Source organism: Tasmannia lanceolata, unplaced genomic scaffold (assembly GCF_043159265.1).
Source record: "Tasmannia lanceolata isolate RefF3 unplaced genomic scaffold, GAP_Taslan_0.1 ptg000007l, whole genome shotgun sequence".
Classification (NCBI taxonomy): Eukaryota; Viridiplantae; Streptophyta; class Magnoliopsida; order Canellales; family Winteraceae; genus Tasmannia; species Tasmannia lanceolata.
In genome coordinates this window covers 16444883-16462683 of record NW_027518684.1, presented here as the reverse complement: position 1 = coordinate 16462683, position 17801 = coordinate 16444883, and the positions used below count along the sequence as shown (strand labels likewise).

At 38.9% G+C, this 17801-nt stretch overlaps 2 protein-coding genes across 6 annotated transcripts; one reads left to right on the top strand and one right to left on the bottom strand.

Annotated features, from left to right (window-relative positions):
- Positions 1-968: 968 nt before the first annotated feature.
- On the bottom strand, positions 969-5065 carry LOC143881069 (putative inactive purple acid phosphatase 16). 5 transcript variants are annotated; one of them, XM_077384064.1, is made up of 6 exons: positions 4794-5065; positions 4209-4427; positions 3403-3688; positions 3154-3322; positions 1541-1578; positions 1323-1348 (listed from the first exon to the last, which is right to left on the bottom strand). In XM_077384064.1, the coding sequence occupies exons 1-5, from the start codon at positions 5035-5037 to the stop codon at positions 1546-1548; spliced, it is 951 nt and encodes a 316-aa protein (XP_077240179.1). In that variant the 5' UTR covers positions 5038-5065; the 3' UTR covers positions 1323-1348; positions 1541-1545. The 5 variants fall into 5 exon arrangements, with proteins under 5 accessions (XP_077240176.1, XP_077240177.1, XP_077240178.1 ...); XM_077384061.1 differs by lacking the exon at positions 1541-1578 and having other exon boundaries at positions 969-1348; XM_077384062.1 differs by lacking the exon at positions 1541-1578 and having other exon boundaries at positions 969-1348; positions 3403-3673.
- A 9943-nt stretch (positions 5066-15008) lies between these two features.
- On the top strand, positions 15009-17261 carry LOC143882107 (glucan endo-1,3-beta-glucosidase-like). The gene is made up of 2 exons (XM_077385515.1): positions 15009-15096; positions 16217-17261. The coding sequence occupies exons 1-2, from the start codon at positions 15009-15011 to the stop codon at positions 17158-17160; spliced, it is 1032 nt and encodes a 343-aa protein (XP_077241630.1). The 3' UTR covers positions 17161-17261.
- Positions 17262-17801: the final 540 nt, after the last annotated feature.

Genomic DNA, 17801 nt, shown 5'->3' with positions numbered 1-17801 from the left:
ACTAACATTCCCTGAAATTGATATGCCTTCTGATGACGACCAAAATCTGACTGCGCAAACTAGCTTGGCAGAACCTGGAATCGTGTGTTCACAGAAAAAGCGTCAGTGGGCCCGGAGTTGCAGCTTTGGACGGCCACTTCGACACTCAAGTCAGAAATAGGCAATCACAGACAATGAACGATGAATGGAGGAAGGCCAAATCAAGTTACCATACCAAAGGAGGAGAAGGAGAAGTGATTGAATGCCCTCGCTTGAGTGTGTAGACCCCTTTTTATAGGGAGGGAGATCCACGATCTTGGAGATATCAATTAGGCCTTTAATTTAGCCCACGTGGAGCATGATGGATGGGGAATAAAATCGTGGAGATATGATTTCCGATAATTCTGGGTAGAGATCTTGGATGGTGGCCTGGGCGGGATGTTTGAATTTTGAATATTTCGCCTGACGTGCAACGGGAGTCCGAATTGGTCGCTCAATGACGAGATTCCCATGATTGTGTTTGACTTCTTTTGAGGTTCGTTACCGTATGAAGGTGTAATCTTATGGGTGTGGTTCGTTAAGGAATGCTGCTTGTGGAGGTCAACGGGATCTAGTCGAATGACGAATGATGGATTTGAGGGTTGGTACCATGTATACCGATTTTACCCCTAATACCTTTTGCAAAATTTTCTTTCAATCTACTCAACATTTTTCATTATTATTTGATTCCTCTTAAACAAGATCACCCATTACATATTCTTCTCTGCTATTCTACATCAACATGCAAGTTTGCTTCATCTGCCTCTGTTTCCCTAGTAAAAAGAAGAAAAAAGATCCCATTAGAGAAACTACTTCTCAGAATAGCATAATGATAAGCCATTACCTCCAAAATTCTTTTGCGTATTCTCACCCTTTTGGACAGTAAAACATCATATAAGCAAAATATTATTTTGCTCATTAAGTAATAATGCTTGCCACATTGTTTTTTCACTTGAAGAAAATTTCTGTAATTTCCTTCGTAAGAAGAAAACATGCAATACACTTTTTAACGAAATTAAGAATTAAATTCCATACATGTACATATCATGCCATTTTCTTTCAGTCTTACATTTTTATCTTCTTCAATTGAAGATTTTGAGCAATTGGTACAATAATCTCATGGGCTCAAGACAACCTCACTATGTTTGAAACCATCTTCCATCCTTATCCATGATTTGAGAGAGAAAGGATGTTCAGTAATCTCAATGATTCTGGCTCCCCTCGGCCAATTTCCATAGCCACCGTAACCAGTATGGCGAGCAAAACATAGCCAAAGCTTCTTGTAGGGGCAACACCAGTCCAACCCATGATTATGACCAGAAAATACTGCCTGCAGATCCGTAAATATGAAGTCGATGATTAGCCATGATGAATACCTCCATTTAGAGCATATTGCTATGTAGACTCCTACACATAAGCTATAGAGCACATTGATATGTAGACTCCTACACAAATGCGTAGATATATGTGTAATTCTGCATCTTAGTAATCTTGAATTTAAGATGAGAAATGATATTTCCACCTTTATCAGCATATCCACCCTTTTGTTTGTTTTTTTCCCTGAAAATGAAGAAAAATACAAACAAAAGGAGGCGAAAATATAGTTATTTTTAGGGAAAAGGACAAAGAAGGGATGGAAATGCTGGATAAGGGGTGGAAATATCGTTTCCAATTTAAGATATGCACAAATGTAATGCTATTAAAAGAATTCAAAGCATCTCATTAAACCTTTCCCACTATAAAAGCTGTTGGCAAAATCCAGATTTAACTTCTTTTCTTCTCTCTTCTAGGAAGTAAAAGCTTTGATCATTTATAGCAGTTTGTGTTTGATCAGATGGACTTTGGAATAAATAGATGGCATTGAACCATTGGTTCCTTTTGATAGCAAGGAAATCAATGGTGATTAAACAATTCGCCAATATGGTTCCTCAATCACCAAGACAATTTAGTTGATAATCAACTTTCATTGTTTTTTTTTTTTTTTGGTTCATGTGGTATCAGCCCTCAATCGAAGATCTATGATGGTGACGATCATCACATGGCAATTCCCGGACACGTATTGCACATATGCCCATGCATTGATTTATAAATTTTATTATATTTATTATTTTGTATAGAAAACTGATTTCCAACTAGTGAGAGGGTAGTTGTCCTAGGTGCGTGTTTTTTTATTGGTGGTGATGGAGCCAGTGTGAGAATGAGAAGTCTCTACAAGTTTGGAGATGAAAAGTCTTCCTAGGGAGTTAATCTTGGACCTTGATTGATTGTAAATGGACCTAATACATAGGCCATGGTTAAAAATGAAAAAATCTCTCCTTAAAGGAGATAGAAAAGTCTCTCCAAGAAAGTTGATGGGGAATTAAGCAACCACCATTGTAAGTGAGCAAAAAAAAATCTTCTAGTAAATCAAGAAAAGTCATTCGAGAAGTTGACGAGTCCACACACTCCTGAGAGAACGCCAGCGTGTCTTTTTGGATTATCATACCCTAAACTCTTTCCCTTCTTCCTTTCTGTGCATCCATCTGCATTGACCTAGGCACCCGAGTTTTACAGGCACCCACGTATGCTTGTAGGATCTTCATTTTTCTGGGGTACATTTATGCATAATAATTTCAAAACTCTGTCACATCATCATCAACTCACCCCCGAGTTCACTCTTTTTTACCCTGCTCATGATTTTGTTTATAAATCCACCATATGCTTTTTTTCAAAAAAAAAATAAAAAATAAAAAATATCCACCATATGCCCTACAATGTCAATCAAAACTTCTTAACTCTCCAAAGTTATGACCGCAACAATTGAGTACTCAATCGGGGCATGACGAGTTGACTAGAATTTGCTTTGGCCATGTTTTGGCCCACATCTATGTTTTAAAACATTGCATTTATGTGTTAATGACCGAATATAACATGTATGCATGTCATGTTAGTTAACCTCAGACATTGCATTTCTATATACTTGAGAATATAGGTTTCGACAGTAACAAGATCGATGTTGATTAAATGATTTAGCCACATGGTTTCCTCATAATCGAAAAGATTATTGGGATCTTCGTGTTGATGGTTTCTAGCATGGATTTCTGCATAGATATAATGTATGTATTTATGTATGTGTGTATAATGGTTCTTCATTACCTTAACAGAGGGCCTTTTTACAAGACTGTTCATGATTCCCCATTCTGCTTCTTGGGCAGCAACACTCTCCTTGTTGATAGAACCAACACAAGGCTTTCTTATTCGAAACATAGGAGCTACTTTCTTATAAGCTCTACTCGGTATATGCCACAAAATAATCTCTGGAACCCTGCAAACCAATTTCCTACCTTAGGAAACTAACATCAAACAATCCAAGAGAAGAATCAAACCGCCATTTTTTATCCCTACCTTGAATCAGGATTGATCTCTTGAGATTTATTCTGAAACCAACTCGCCTGTGCATTAGATACAACTTCTGGGTAGGACCCACCACCAGTGTCAAGAAAATACAGTAATGCAATGGCTACTTTCGGATCTTTAGACGATAAGACTTTTAGTACGTAATTTGAAACACTAGGCCAAAGTTCCTTAGGCCCCTTTTTAGAATAAGATAACATGTTCTCACTCTCCTTCTGCATCAATTCCAAACGTGTTGTCCCCTTGAAACTACAGCCTTCTCCTTCCCCATCAAGGTCTATAGTTAGAGGAGTGTCAATATCAGAAAGAGGGGGAACGATATTATGGGGAGTTGGAGTATAAATGATTAAATAACACCAACTCCAACAGCTTTAGCTTTTGGAGTAATTGGTTGTTTCACATGGTATCAGAGCTTTTGCCTTGGGCACGTCGGTACTGGGTTCAAAACCCAACAGCTACTTGATATTAAAAATCCACGTGTAGCTTTAAGCTCTGTTCGTTTAAGATTATGACAACCAATTGTGAGCCCCAAACTGATTGTTGAACTCAAAATTAAACATAATTTTGAGTCCAACAATTGGTTTGGGACTCACAATCAGAAATAATCTAAAATGAACAAAGCCTGTTTGTTTTAATAGGTATTGTGGAGTCCCCAACCGATTATTGGACTCAAATTTAGTGCAATTTTCGGTCCAATAATTGGTTGGGGACTCCACAATCGGTTGTCATAATATAATCTAAAACAAACAGGGCCTAAGCTTTTGGTGTGATTGGTTGTTGCACACAGGGAGCAATACCTGATGAACAAGTCGGAGGGCAATAAAGTTGGGGAATTCCGGTGCCGGAAAACCATTCCGACGGCCACTCGAAATGGGCATCGTCATGGTTTCCGAATACGCTTGCCCATGGTATTCCTCTTTGCCTTGTGGGAGAGATGGCTTCGTCCCAATATAAACTTGCATTTGGAATTGGTAGATTGTTCGCCGTAAGGACGTCTCCCAGATAAACCACAAAATCTGTAACAATTTTAATTTGAAATTGGTGTTAGAACAATTATCAACAGAAAGTGCCAATTTATGAAGGATACTAATATTGGCACGCCCTGTTTTAATAATTGCACGAACTCAGCCTGTCTTTTCTTTTTAAATGGGCTTCTGATAGCTTTTTGGTAACTATAAAAGACCAGATGAGTTAGTGCAATTATCAAAACAAATGAATGGTTTGGATCAACAAAGAGGTGGGCCCCATCTGTACTTCTACCTACTGGGTGCTAACAATAGGATCCAAATTGAAAACCTTCCAAAACCCAAAAATGACTGCAGAAAAAAAACTGAAAATCTAACTGAGAATAGAAGATGAATAGGGGGGTGAGCAAATATCACCTGGTGTTTCTGTGTCAAGAATATTAGACATGACCCTGTTGGAGTTCACATCTTGTTGTGGGCCCCACTCCGTCCACGCATCTTCTCCGTAGTGTAGATCGGCAAACAAGCTGATCTTGAAGGAAGAATCCGAGGAGAATCCCAGGGTTTTCTCTGGAACCGTTTGGAGAGTGGAGGTGGAAAAGAAGAGGAAAGAGAGAAGCAGCTCAAGGAGAATGTAATGAGATGAAAATGGAGATTCCATCGTCTAATCCAAACAGGGTTTTGGTGGGTTTTTAGTTTTGGGTTGCGTTGCGTGCATACACCAAAGCGACATCTATAATTCTTTATCATGTCGGGCCTTGGAAGCAACACAAATTTTAGAAGAGGATCAGGCTACCCTTATTAATCTAACATTTCCAGAATACCCCCTCTTGTTTCAAGCTAAACTTATACACTGCATTTCAGTGTAGGCACCATGTACTGCCCTCGTTTACTCTCCGTTTGATTGCCGGAATTTTTTTGGTTCTTGGGATTTTTGTGGAACGAAAAACTTGGTGGGAAAAAAACTTCCTGGCCCGGTAAAATAAAAATCCCATGTTTGGTTGACCGGACTATGGTGAGAAAAAAAAGCTTTGTTTGGTTGCTTGAACTGTTGGGAAGAAAAAAAATTCTTCTACAAGCTTATTTTTGGCCCACCAACCAAACTTAGGTTTCTGCGGAAATTTCACAAAAATCCCAAGAATCAAAAAAATTCCGGCAACCAAACGTAGGAATTAATTGGTTTCCACTTTCCTATTCTGAATAAATGGAATGGTAAATTTTTAAATTAAAAAAAAATCAATAAAATTTCATTATGATCGGTGGAGAATCAGAATGCCACCTCCTAGGTTAATTTTGCTAGGTGTCAATTCCGCCTCTTTGGTTCCATTATTTTTTTTATTTTTTTTTCCGGGTGAGAATTGGGCAAAATCGGAATAAGATGTGGGTTCCCTGCACTTGATTCTGGCTATCAGAACTCATCCTTGTTTCTGGCTAAGTTATTATACACTGAATATTCAGTGTATACGCCATTCTATGTCGTATGTATTAAACGATGGGTGTATCATTTATGCATGGGGATATTATGGTCATCATGCAAAATTTGGAAAAGGGTACTTCGGTCATCCTATAGAAAGAATATCCGGAATATTCCCCCTCCCGTACGAGTTAGTTACTATAGCAGATTGATATCTGCACTACTATATTTTGTTTACACTTCCTGATTCATGAGCATTGCAAAGCTAATTAAAAAGAAGTTAAAAGAAAGTGAGCAGGTAAATGAAAAGTCCCCTCCTTATATTGTGTACGTATTTCCTTAAGCCCTGTTCGTTTAAGATTATGAAAACCGGTTGCGAGTGCTACACCAATTATTGGACTCAAATTTAAACGTAATTTTGAACCGTCTAGGGGTGTAAACGAGCCGAGCCGAGCCAAGCTTGGCCAGGCTCGGCTCGGCTCATTAAGCTCAAAAGCTCGGCTCGGGCTCGGCTCGGGCTCAAACCAGGCTCGGCTCGGCTCGGTCAGGCTCGCGAGCCTTACCGAGCTCGGGTTATATTAAGTTCACACCCCTCATCTTCCCTGGACAGCCCTATCTAGTGTAATTTGACTACTTTTTTTACACTATAGGGGGTGGTCCAAGTAACAAATGGGGTTCCAAAAATGAAGTGACATATTTTGCCTCCCTCTTTCACTCCTGGATAACCCTTTTAGTGTATATATTAATATAATATATATATATATATATATATATATATATATATATATATATATATATATAAATATGTTAAATTCTTAACGAGCCGAGCCGAGCCGAGCCTAAATCGGGCTCGAGCGAGCTTCCGAGCCCGAGCCAAAATTGACACCCTTACTCGGGTCGAAAATGGTCAACCCTAGCCCAACCCGCTTCTAAATCTCTCAGCCCTTACCGAGCTGTCTAATCTGTCTTTTACCAAATCGGGTCTCAACCCTAACCCGACCTGTCTAATCTGTCTTTTACCAAATCGGACATGGTTGAGTTGGGTTGGGGTTCGCCTATAGGAAAAACCGAAGAAATTAAAGAAACAAAATATGAAAAAACATGGCCCTAAGATTCTGTAAATCACGATCAAATTAAGAATGGAGGGCGGATTCACCAATGTCTGGGACACGATCCCTTAGAGAAGTGGGATTTGAATTGGACCGCTTGTGAGACCATCCTAGATCCAATAATAAAAAATTTAGACTAAAATGTCGTAGCCCATCAGATGGAAACAATACTTTCAAGTATCATATTTTGAACTGGAAGCAAAAGGTTTGAGTGTAACCAAAAGGTAGATATGTCCACATTAACATGAAATTAGGAATGTATCATATATAAGAATGGAAGCTAAAAGTTTTGGAGTGTAAGCAAAAGGTAGCCTATCAAATGGACAATAATTTTGGGTGAGTCTCTGGGCTAAATCCCGGACCTCCAATTTAACTTAGGTTTTAGAGTGTAAGCAACAAGTCCCGGCCAAGATCAGAAGATTCAAGCCCTATCAGGAAGGTTTCTGTGCTACTATTGTGTTCCTAAGTACTATTACTACATTTCAGTGTCATGTTAGCTTCTTTTGCAATACTCTCATGTCTCTTTCGGGGTTCTGCATCCCTGATCACGAGAATGAGTCTTGCCTCAGGTAAAAAACTAATGGACTACTTACAATTGCAAGTACTTGGTCCTTGCAATCACAAAATTATGTGCAGTCGCAGACTCATATTAGTCATTTCGATGGCATGCTAATCTTTGGCACAGTTGCAAGTTCCGGATAACTTCCTGCTTTTGACAGTCTCTCCTTGTTCCCCGAAATTAAGCTCTAGGAAGCGAAAGGTAATTGCTACATCTTTGAACCCCGGTTAATGCAACCTTTGTGGCATGATCTATAGCCACAACTCAGACTAAAATATTCTATTTAATAGCTACAAAGTAACTTACATTTATAAGGTACTTAATAGCTGAAGATGGATAAAATTTCTTATGCATTCCTATATAAAGAAGCTATTTCTAAGCTAAAATATTATATTACCTACATGAAGATCAACAAGTGTATAAACTGAAATAGAGAGCAAAACCTTGAAGAAGAGAGCTCGAGTTTGGGGTTTGCCACTCCTACTTGCCACATCCAACAAAATGGATTTCCATGTTGTCTCAACAAAGGCTATAACTGGTCAAGGAAACAATACCCATCCTTTAGATGATACAATAGCAAAACTAAAGACAATGTGTCAAAAATCAACAACCAAAGTATTGAATGTTTAAATGCTTAAATCTGATTCAATCAACTTTGGGGTATGAAGACTCTTCTATCTTCATCATAAAAACTAAGACATACTCTCCTGTATCGATAATGGCACTCACTTTGTTTTAGTTTTTCTGATCAGCTTTCAGGAAATGCAATCACAAAATTAGAGAATGGATGTCATTTCTTTATTATGGTTTTATAAAGAAGGCCCCATGGACCTTTTATATTATAGCAACATCCTCCTAAATCTTGAAATCCAAGCCCCTGTTTTTTACACATTTTGTAAAATATCCTCTTCTAAGTGTACAATATTTAGTCTACAAAAATATCTGAATTCTTAAAACCTTGAGGCATCATAACGGGTTTTTATCATTTTGCAAGTTCAGGAATGAGGCTTATCAGTAGAGATAAGGGCATTTTCAGAATTATTTAAAGGAGGAGGGGCTTTTGTTATAATCTCTATTTTTAGGATGTTACAATATAGAAGGTTCATGAGAAAAACCAAGCAAAAATCCTTATTATGAAGTGTATCATTAAGTTGGTATGATGGAAGTAGTGTAACGAAATTAATACAAGATTGAGATACTTTTCATTTTCAATAATCATAATGATGGACTTCATGAATTGTCGACAAGGTAGATATGAGGCAAACCTAGTGCATACCAAGGTTCTGAAAATTGGAATCGAATCATAAATCGTGACCGGGTTCGAATCGTAAATCGTAAGATTTTTTCAGATTTATATATAAAAATGAGAAAAAATATTAAAAAATATAAAAAAGGTCAAAAAAAAAAAAAAAGAAGAATAAAATGAGTAATTATCTATTTTCCATTTGAAACTATTAAATTAAATATAAAATTCCATAATTAGTAATCCGAAGCACAAACCATATTCATCGCACAATAAATTACTAAACAAAGCACAAACTATATTCATCATATAATAAATCATTGTATAATTTATCACAACAGTAAACAAAGCACATACTCAAATGTATAATAATCATCATACAAAGAAATGTCAGCAATAAACAAAGCATTTTGAAATCACAATCAATTCTCAAAATCCAAAACAGATAGAATCATAAAAATCGCATATTTCAAAGTCGAATCGTACCTGAATCGTAAGATTTTTACGAAAAAAGATTTTCCATCCAATTTGACTCGTTCAACCCACAAATCGATTTGAACCGTAAGATTTTAACAACAAAGGAGTCTGGAATATATCTTATACCAACTCCTAATCCTAGTACGACAGACCGTGTTACGTAAGTATGACCCTGGAATTCTACAGATATGGTTCGAGGAGTCTGGAATGGTAAGGGCAACCATTTTGAAGTGTTTTGACTCACATAGGAGGACTGACTGTACAATGACTCGAGGGGGTTCCAATGCTGCTCATCTACAACTCTAGAAGTGATAGTGAAGCAACCATCAGCCCATGGAACTAAATTCGAACTTTCAGTTCCTGATATCAAGTTCAAGGTGTTCTCATAAGCCTGTGAGTGCATGCGCTCGAGTTCAAAGACTTTTGACAACAAAACTATATTTGACCATCTCTGAAACTAAGTAGGTCATTTCTTTGCAGTTTTTCTTTAATGGTAATTTCTTTACAGTTTTCTCATTTCTGTGTATCCTATAGAATTGTTATCTGTTTCTGGGTAGCTGTAAGAGCTTAACCACATATACTCCTCAATAACCATGTATAGGGTTCTGCAGTTACAGCCATGGTACAGCTAAGGAATATATAAAGTTTGTGTGTAAGTTTTAGTTCCATTTGAAGATAGTCTCATAAATAAATAAAAGTATAAAAGTAAAGAGTTCAGATAATAGCTGAACATTATTGTCGTTCAGCTTCAGCTTCAGTATCAATTTCTAGCAGACCCCAACTAGTTTGGGACAAAGGCTTAGTTGAGTTGAGCTTCAGTATCAATTTCTAAAAGAATGCATGTTACCAAATCGCAATGAGCAAATATAATGATCAGATAATCTAATCGTTTAAAAATTATCAGATAATCTAAATCAATCAGTACAGACAACAACCTATCTTTCTCTGATCTTCCCAACATTACTTAATAACAAACATATGGAAACGCCCATGTTGCAGAAAGAATGAAATTCAGAGAGAAGATAAAAATTTCAAAACCCAGTTAATTATTTTTTTTTGAAAAGGGCAACTGAATATATATATATATATATATATATATATATATATATATATATATATATGTAAAAACAGAACCGAGGTGGTCCTGAAGGAACAAAGATAATACAAAGATAGCAGTACAATAATTCAAGGAGGTAGATAGTCAAAGCACTCAAACGCGGCCCGAAAGACTCCTTTCTTGGCAAGGGTGTCTGCTTCCGCATTGGCTGATCTCCTGACATGGCGAAAAACTATTGAGGAGCCCTTAGCTCTGTCCTCTATTTCCTCTAAGAGAGGCAAAAATCGCCAAGGGGGAGAAGCGTTACCCGAAAGCCAGCGAATAACATTTAAGGAATCCCCTTCGACGATAATTTTGTCGCACTCTAGACGAAGCATCGAGAGAAGCCCGCTATGAACGGCTTGGACCTCTGCCTCGTTTGAGTCTGCCACTCCGATAGGCCCCGAGTAGGCCCAGAGGACTTCCCCTTTGTGGTTTCTACATAACCCCCCTACTCCTGCCATTCCTGGATTGCCGATAGACGATCCGTCAAAGTTAAGTTTCAGGGACCCCGGAGGAGGAGGAATCCAGGAGGGGAGGATTTTCACTTTGGTAGCCGATTCCAAGCATATGATTGACCATCCTTCCCAGAGGTCGAAAGCTGAAACAAAACGAAACAGAGGAAGGCTTCGAGCCCAGGATATGACCGCAGCTATCAACTGAATATAAATCCAATAGGGAGATCTAGCCTTCCCTTCAAAGATACAAGCATTCCTCTCTTTCCACAAGAACCACCATGAGGCCAGGAGACACATCTTCCACAGCGTTCTGCCTTTCCTTTTCCAAGGAGTCCAGGCCCAACTCTGAATGAATTCAGCCATAGAGTTGGAGGGGACCCAACTGATTCCAAAACGAGAAAAAATAAGACCCCAAATATGGCGAGCAACCTTACAGTGTATGAAAAGGTGGTCAATGGATTCCCCAGCGGATAAACATAGAGGACAGTGATCTACCAACCACATTCCTCGTTTCCTCAAAAAATTCATAGTTTGAATGCGGCCCCAGCTAACCGACCACCCAAAGAAAGCAACTCTCGGAGGGCAAGATTGTCTCCAAACCGAGGAGGACACATGCTCCACTAAAGAAGGGATCAGATGGTTATAAAAAGATTTGACTGAAAATAAAACCCAGTTAATTATAAGAACAGAAAACACATGCTACGAAAAGATTGCATACCATTCTCTAGTTCCACTTCTCAAGATGCATTGCTCACCATTCAATGTCATAAAACACCAGTGGTTGAATAAAAATCAACCATCCATAACTACTGCAGATATAAAGCAACCAAAAAATACAAATAAAGGAATACATAGAATTGGCAACATCTAGATACCACATCCCATTGTAGGAGTGTCTCATGTCCAAGCAACCATTAAAGCTCACAAAAAAGCCTAAGAAACTGGCTTCTCCCAACACCAAGAACCGCCCGATTCAGCTGGTAGATGATGATTTATGGGCCCACAAGAATGCATTGAATCCCACTTCCATGAATCCAAAGGCCTATTATCCATTACCGGCCGCTCATAAATAAAATTAACTCGTTTCCTTCCTCTGCAATTCCTCCACCCACTATTCGACTGATAGTCGTCACCTTGAAACCTTGAAGTCTTATATCCTGAAGCATAGTGGCCACCCCCTTCTCTCTTCCTACAATTTCCATTATTTGTTTCCCACGTCCAGTCATTTTTTCTGGATTCCCAATTATCCTGCTTGTTAATATCGCTCTCCCAACGTCCCCAACCCCATGATTTACCCCCACCATTTTCCCATAAATTATTCTCCTCGACTTTACTTTCCCAACCACTCCAATTCTGTTTAGATTTACCCCCACTATTTCCCCATGAATTATTCTCCTTGGCTTTACTTTCCCAGCCACTCCAATTCTGTTTATTACTATTATCAGCATTTCTATCACAATTGCCCCATCCTTTAGCCCCACCATTTTCCCATGAATCATCCTCCACAGCTTTGTTTTCCCAGCCACTCCGATTCCGTTCATAGTTAGAATCAGCATTTTTATCACAATCCCCGCGCCACTTACCCCCACCATTTTCCCATGAATCAAGCAGTCTATTTTCCCAACCATTGTAATCCCGCAATCCCCGGCCCGACCCTGATTGACCCTAGTGCAAATACCTGTTAAGAGTGCAAAAAATAAAGCAACCACATTTCATATAGAACAAAATGATCAATAAACAGAGAAAGGGAACAAAATAAGACAATATGAATTCGACAACATGACAGGCAACAGAGACAATTAATAATAATAATCCAAAGAAACATCAGTCCCAGATAATAAAAAACATTAGCAAAAGAAACTTGCACAGATGGTTCAATTCTATAATAGAAAACTTAGGGTCGGACCGGGTCGGGCTGACCCGAGGTATTAACCTTGAACCCGACCCAACCCTGAGTCAGGGCCTAAAAAATGAACCTTCACCCGCCATCAGGGTTGGAAAATCCAGCCCAAACCCTGTTCGGGCTCACGGCGGGTCAGGGTTGACAGGGCCAAACTTGCACCCCTAGTTAGGAGGGTGACAAGAGGGTCAAGCAAGCCTTGTTGGTGTAACAATACCTTCCTCTAGGGGCTCAACTTGGGCGGGGCGGGTTCGGGTTGAAGCCAACCCGAAGCCAACCCGAGCAACCATTTACTCAACCAGAACCCGACCTGAACCTGAGTTCCAACCCGACGAGGTTCAACCCGACCCAACCCGAGCAGCCCTTTTTGCCAACCTGAACCCATCCCAACCCGAATTCAACCCGACCCAACCCGAGATTTTATGCTTAAAAACTAAAAAAATTATTAAAAATTCCGGGTTGAACTCGGGTCGGGTTGCCCAAGCCCTCAACCTGAACCCGAACTCAACCCGGGTTAAGAAAACCCAACCCGAACCCGACTTGCACTCAATCCAACCCGAGTTTTTTCAGGGTTGAACCCGCCGGGTTTGGGTTGAGCCTGCCCGTGTTGCACCCTTATAATCCTCTCATTCTTACTCATTTCATTTCCTATTTGAACTTTCTCCACCAATTCTAATATTCTGTTGCCCGCATTTAAGTATTAGTGCCTTGCACATGTTCCACGTCTATTTGTAGGTTCTAGATAAGACCAGTTTTTTCTTCTTGGGTGTAACATCGGGCGAACAACAAGAATGACCTTAAACTCCTGTTTGGATTGCGAAGAATTTTCCGGAAAAGTTTGGAAAGGAAAAATATTTCTAAAATTTCATAATAGTTTTACACAATAAAATAGATAACATGAACCAACCCTATTCAATTTTTATTTAGAGGAACCTTTAATTTATGATGAAGTCCTTCTATATTATCTATAATCATATTATTTGTCTCTAAATTGCAGAAAGAAAAAAAAAATGAATTAGAAGGAGAAATGCAAGGGAGAAGGAGAAATGCAAAACCCTAAAACAAACGAAAAACAAAACCTAGATATAGAGAGATAGATGGGAATGAGCTCACGTTTCAAGTTTTCGAGCTTTCCCGCCTCCAATGGTAGCTAAATGATGAAGAAGATGACTGGTAAGATAAAAAAAAACAAAGTTGAAAAAGAAAAAGTAAGAAAAAGAGGGAAAGAAGAGAGAAGAGGGAAAAGTGGAAAAGCAAAACATGTTGCTTAAGAAAAGGGCATTTTCGTCCAGCTTTTAATGACAAGACCTCTTTTGTCCCTCATTGATAATTTCTGAACAGCATGGTCCTGTTGATAATTCCGCCTAATTCAGCCTAATTTTTGTCCCCCATTGGTAATTGGTCCATTTCCAAAATTCCCTCCTGCTCACTTTATGTGTTTCTTGGCTCACTACTATGCTTATGTTTCTTGGCTCTATGCGTGCCTCTCTCTCCCTTTGTCTTTTGCGTTCTTTCTCTATGTGGAGAATAGAAGAAGGGCAAGAGGCTACGCGTGTGCAACTCTCTCTCTCTCTCTCCCCTCTTAATCCCGTGGGGCCCATATCATAGGATGATCCAAACCGTTCACGTGATGACTGGCAATGTAAATAGGTTGTTCTTCAAAAAAACATTTAAAAAATCTTCCAGAAAAGTTTGGAAAGAAAAAATATTTCTAAAATTTAATAATAGTTTTACACAACCCTATTCAATTTTTATGTAGAGGGACCTTTAATTTATGATGAAGTCCTTCTAAATTAACTATAATCATATTATTTCTCTCTACAGAAAGAAAAAAAAAAATGAATCAGAACTGTTTTTCTTGCAATCTAAACAGGGCCTTAGGAAAAATGAAATAAACACTAGTAAGGAAAGACGACTCTTTGAGTCTTGACACATCTAAAAGAAAGAAGGTAATGGTGAAAAATGTACAGACTTGACCTAATTCTAGCCCAAAGAAAAGATGGCATGAGTTGGGATCTTTACAAAGAAAAGAAGAGATAAATACAGGAGGAGAAACATAGACGTAACGTTATCCTTGGGTTAGAAAGAAAAACAAGAGAAAAACGTAACGTTATCCTTGGGTTAGAAAGAAAAGATCAAGAGAAAAATCCAAGGCTATAGGGATAGAGAGATGAGAGGTTCAAACAGCTCAAGTACTTAGTTGGAGACCAAGCATTTATGGAGAGATTGACTTGGCACAAAGGTGGGGGGTTGCTGAGTGTTAATGTCACACAGTAATGTAGATATGATGTAGGGCTGCTAATGCTAAAATAGCAGTGGTTTCATTTACCTATAAATAAGAGGCAATGTGTAGGAGGAGAGGTATTAGATATCTCCATGGCTACCTTGTCTATAACTAGTGGCAACCTCATGGTTTCCATAATGTTTCTCATTGGGCTTCTAATGCCTACACTACAAATTGCAGGTCTCTCTCTCTCTCTCTCTCAAATTGTATGGTACAACATAGTTGTCGCCCATGGTGTTTGATCAACGGCAGTATATTATAAGATATTTTGTATGGTGTAAGCCTGTATAGTCCGGTATTTTTCAAAAAAGTACGGTACGTATTAGACTGCAGGATTATCCAAACCGTCAATTAGGTTGTTCCCAGAAAATCATTTCCATAGGATGATCCTAGCCCTCCGATCAAACAATGAACTGCATATTATTAAAACCTCTATAGAACGGAGGGTTCGGATCATCCAATGGAAATGATTTTTTGTGCACAACCTTTTATGACTCTTTGGAAAATCATCCAATGGAAATGATTTTTGGTGCACAATCTTTTACGTTGCACCCCCCACTCCCACTCACCAAATGGATGGCTTAGATCAACCTTTGGTGTAAGCCGTAAATTCGGTTGTTGCTGATCAAATATAAAGAGTTGCACGGCTACATATCCTCTCTCTCTCTCTCTCTCTCTCTCTCTCTCTCTCTCTCTCTCTCTACTCACACATTTGATAACCAATTTCGGGGAAACCCATAGGGGCTCACTTTTTCAAGAGAGAACAGCCACAAAGGCTCACTTTTCTCTTGAAGCTGCAGGTTTTTGCAAGGGTGCCCTTCTTCTAGCATTCCTTCCCCAGCTATACACCGAATTCCCATTACTCTTTTTTTTTGACATGGACAAATTCCCATTGGTTTTTAAAAATAACTAGGATTATTGCCTAGCATCCCAAAAAGTACATTAGTTCTTTCAATTGTTGAATATACCGATCATATATCCCTTATATTTATAAAATCGAATCAATATTTTCTTGCAATACAATTTTTTTAAGAATATTAATTACAAAGCCAATTGCCTACGTTACATGTGTGCTAATAAAAGTTGTTGATCTAGTGACTAAACCACAAGTGTGGCAATGCAGGCATCATGCCAAATAAAGATAGTAGTCACTCAATTATAAAGGGGTGTTTTTTTAGTTATGAGTTCCACTAGGGAAACCAAGACTATAAAAAAAAAACAGAAGAAGACTTCCACTTTATTAGTCATCTCAAAAGAATAGCAATTTGAAGATCAATGGTTTTAAAGGTTTTAAGTGCAGGTGTACAATCCATCGGCGTTTGCTATGGAAACAACGGCAACAATTTACCTTCGGCACCGGAAGTCATTGATCTTTATAAATCACGAAACATCGGAGGGATGAGACTCTACTATGCAAATCAGGCAGCTCTCCAAGCACTAAGAGGATCCACTATCCAAGTCATCCTCGATGTCCCTAGTGACAGACTCCAAGAATTCGCTGTCAATCCTTCAACTGTAAATTTGTGGGTCCAGACAAACATAAGAAACTATCCCGATGTTAAGTTCCAATACATCGCCGTCGGTAATGAGGTAATCCCCGGTGGGTTGGCTCAATATGTACTCCCCGCCATGCAAAACGTTCATAGTGCACTTGTATCAGCAGGTCTACAAGGCCAAATCAAAGTGTCCACTTCAGTCGCCACCGGGGTCCTAGGAAACTCATTCCCTCCCTCCCAGGGATCCTTTAGTGATGACGCCCTTACTTACTTACCAGCAATTATTCAATTTCTAGTCAGCAATGGGTCTCCACTATTGGCCAATGTGTACCCTTATTTCAGCTATGTCGACAACCCTAGTTCCATCTCTCTTCAATATGCTTTGTTCACTTCGTTGTCCACTGTAGTAAATGACGGCCAATTCCAATATCAGAACCTTTTCGATGCGATCTTGGATGCTGTCTATGCTGCTCTAGAGAAGGTGGGTGGGTCCAATTTGGAGATTGTTGTTTCAGAGAGTGGTTGGCCATCGGCCGGTGGGACCGCAGCCACGATCGATAATGCGCAGACCTACAACACAAATCTTATCGGACACGTGGCGCGAGGTACTCCAAGACGATCTGGAAGGGCTATAGAGACTTATGTGTTTGCCATGTTTAATGAGAACCAGAAATCAGCCGGGATAGAACAGAATTTTGGGCTTTTTTACCCAAATAAACAGCCAGTTTACCAAATCAATTTCACTTGATGAGTGGGAGAATGATTTGTGAGGGTCAAGTTTTATGAAACTTTTATCTTAAATAAGACTTTTAGTAACGGCTATGTCCAGTCAATTGAATAAAGAAGACCAAGAAGGTGCACAAGTTACTGTTTGAGTGCCCTTTTGTATGTACTTCTTAGAAAGAATAAATATATGTTATTGGAATGAATGAACACTTAATTTTAGTGCTCTAGATTTTAATTAGATTGCAGCAGGAACACCCATAAGAAGAAACAAACTTTTTCTACCAAATTTTGATTTGAAGAATGCAATTGTTGTACAAATTGTTATCATTCAAAACTTAAAGTGACTCGGTTGATCTTTTCAAAATCATGGTTTTCATCTCATCCCGAATAGTGGCTGACAACAAAAAAATAGGCAACGACTTCCCTAATCAAATCCCAAACAATCAATCTTGCATAAAATCAACACCACTTTCAGAAAACTTGATCAGGTTTCGATCCTACCTCAACATCAGTTTCTTGGCTCCAAGAATCCTTCTCCGACCGTTGATCTTCCCTCCTCTAGTTTTTTCCTATTTGAACTACTCCTCATTGAATTACTCTCTGCTGCACCAATGGTCTTGCATGGGTTGTCCATTGCCCAAAAATTGCACTCACCAAATCGCC

Coding starts and splice junctions, on each gene's coding strand:
- LOC143881069 (XM_077384061.1), bottom strand. CDS start 5,037: ATGGAATCTCCATTTTCATCTCATTACATTCTCCTTGAGCTGCTTCTC. Junction 3,689..4,208: donor CCCTCCGACTTGTTCATCAG/GTATTGCTCCCT, acceptor CTCTAACTATAG/ACCTTGATGGGGAAGGAGAA. Junction 3,323..3,402: donor GAGATCAATCCTGATTCAAG/GTAGGGATAAAA, acceptor ATTGGTTTGCAG/GGTTCCAGAGATTATTTTGT.
- LOC143882107 (XM_077385515.1), top strand. CDS start 15,009: ATGGCTACCTTGTCTATAACTAGTGGCAACCTCATGGTTTCCATAATG. Junction 15,097..16,216: donor GCCTACACTACAAATTGCAG/GTCTCTCTCTCT, acceptor TTTTAAGTGCAG/GTGTACAATCCATCGGCGTT.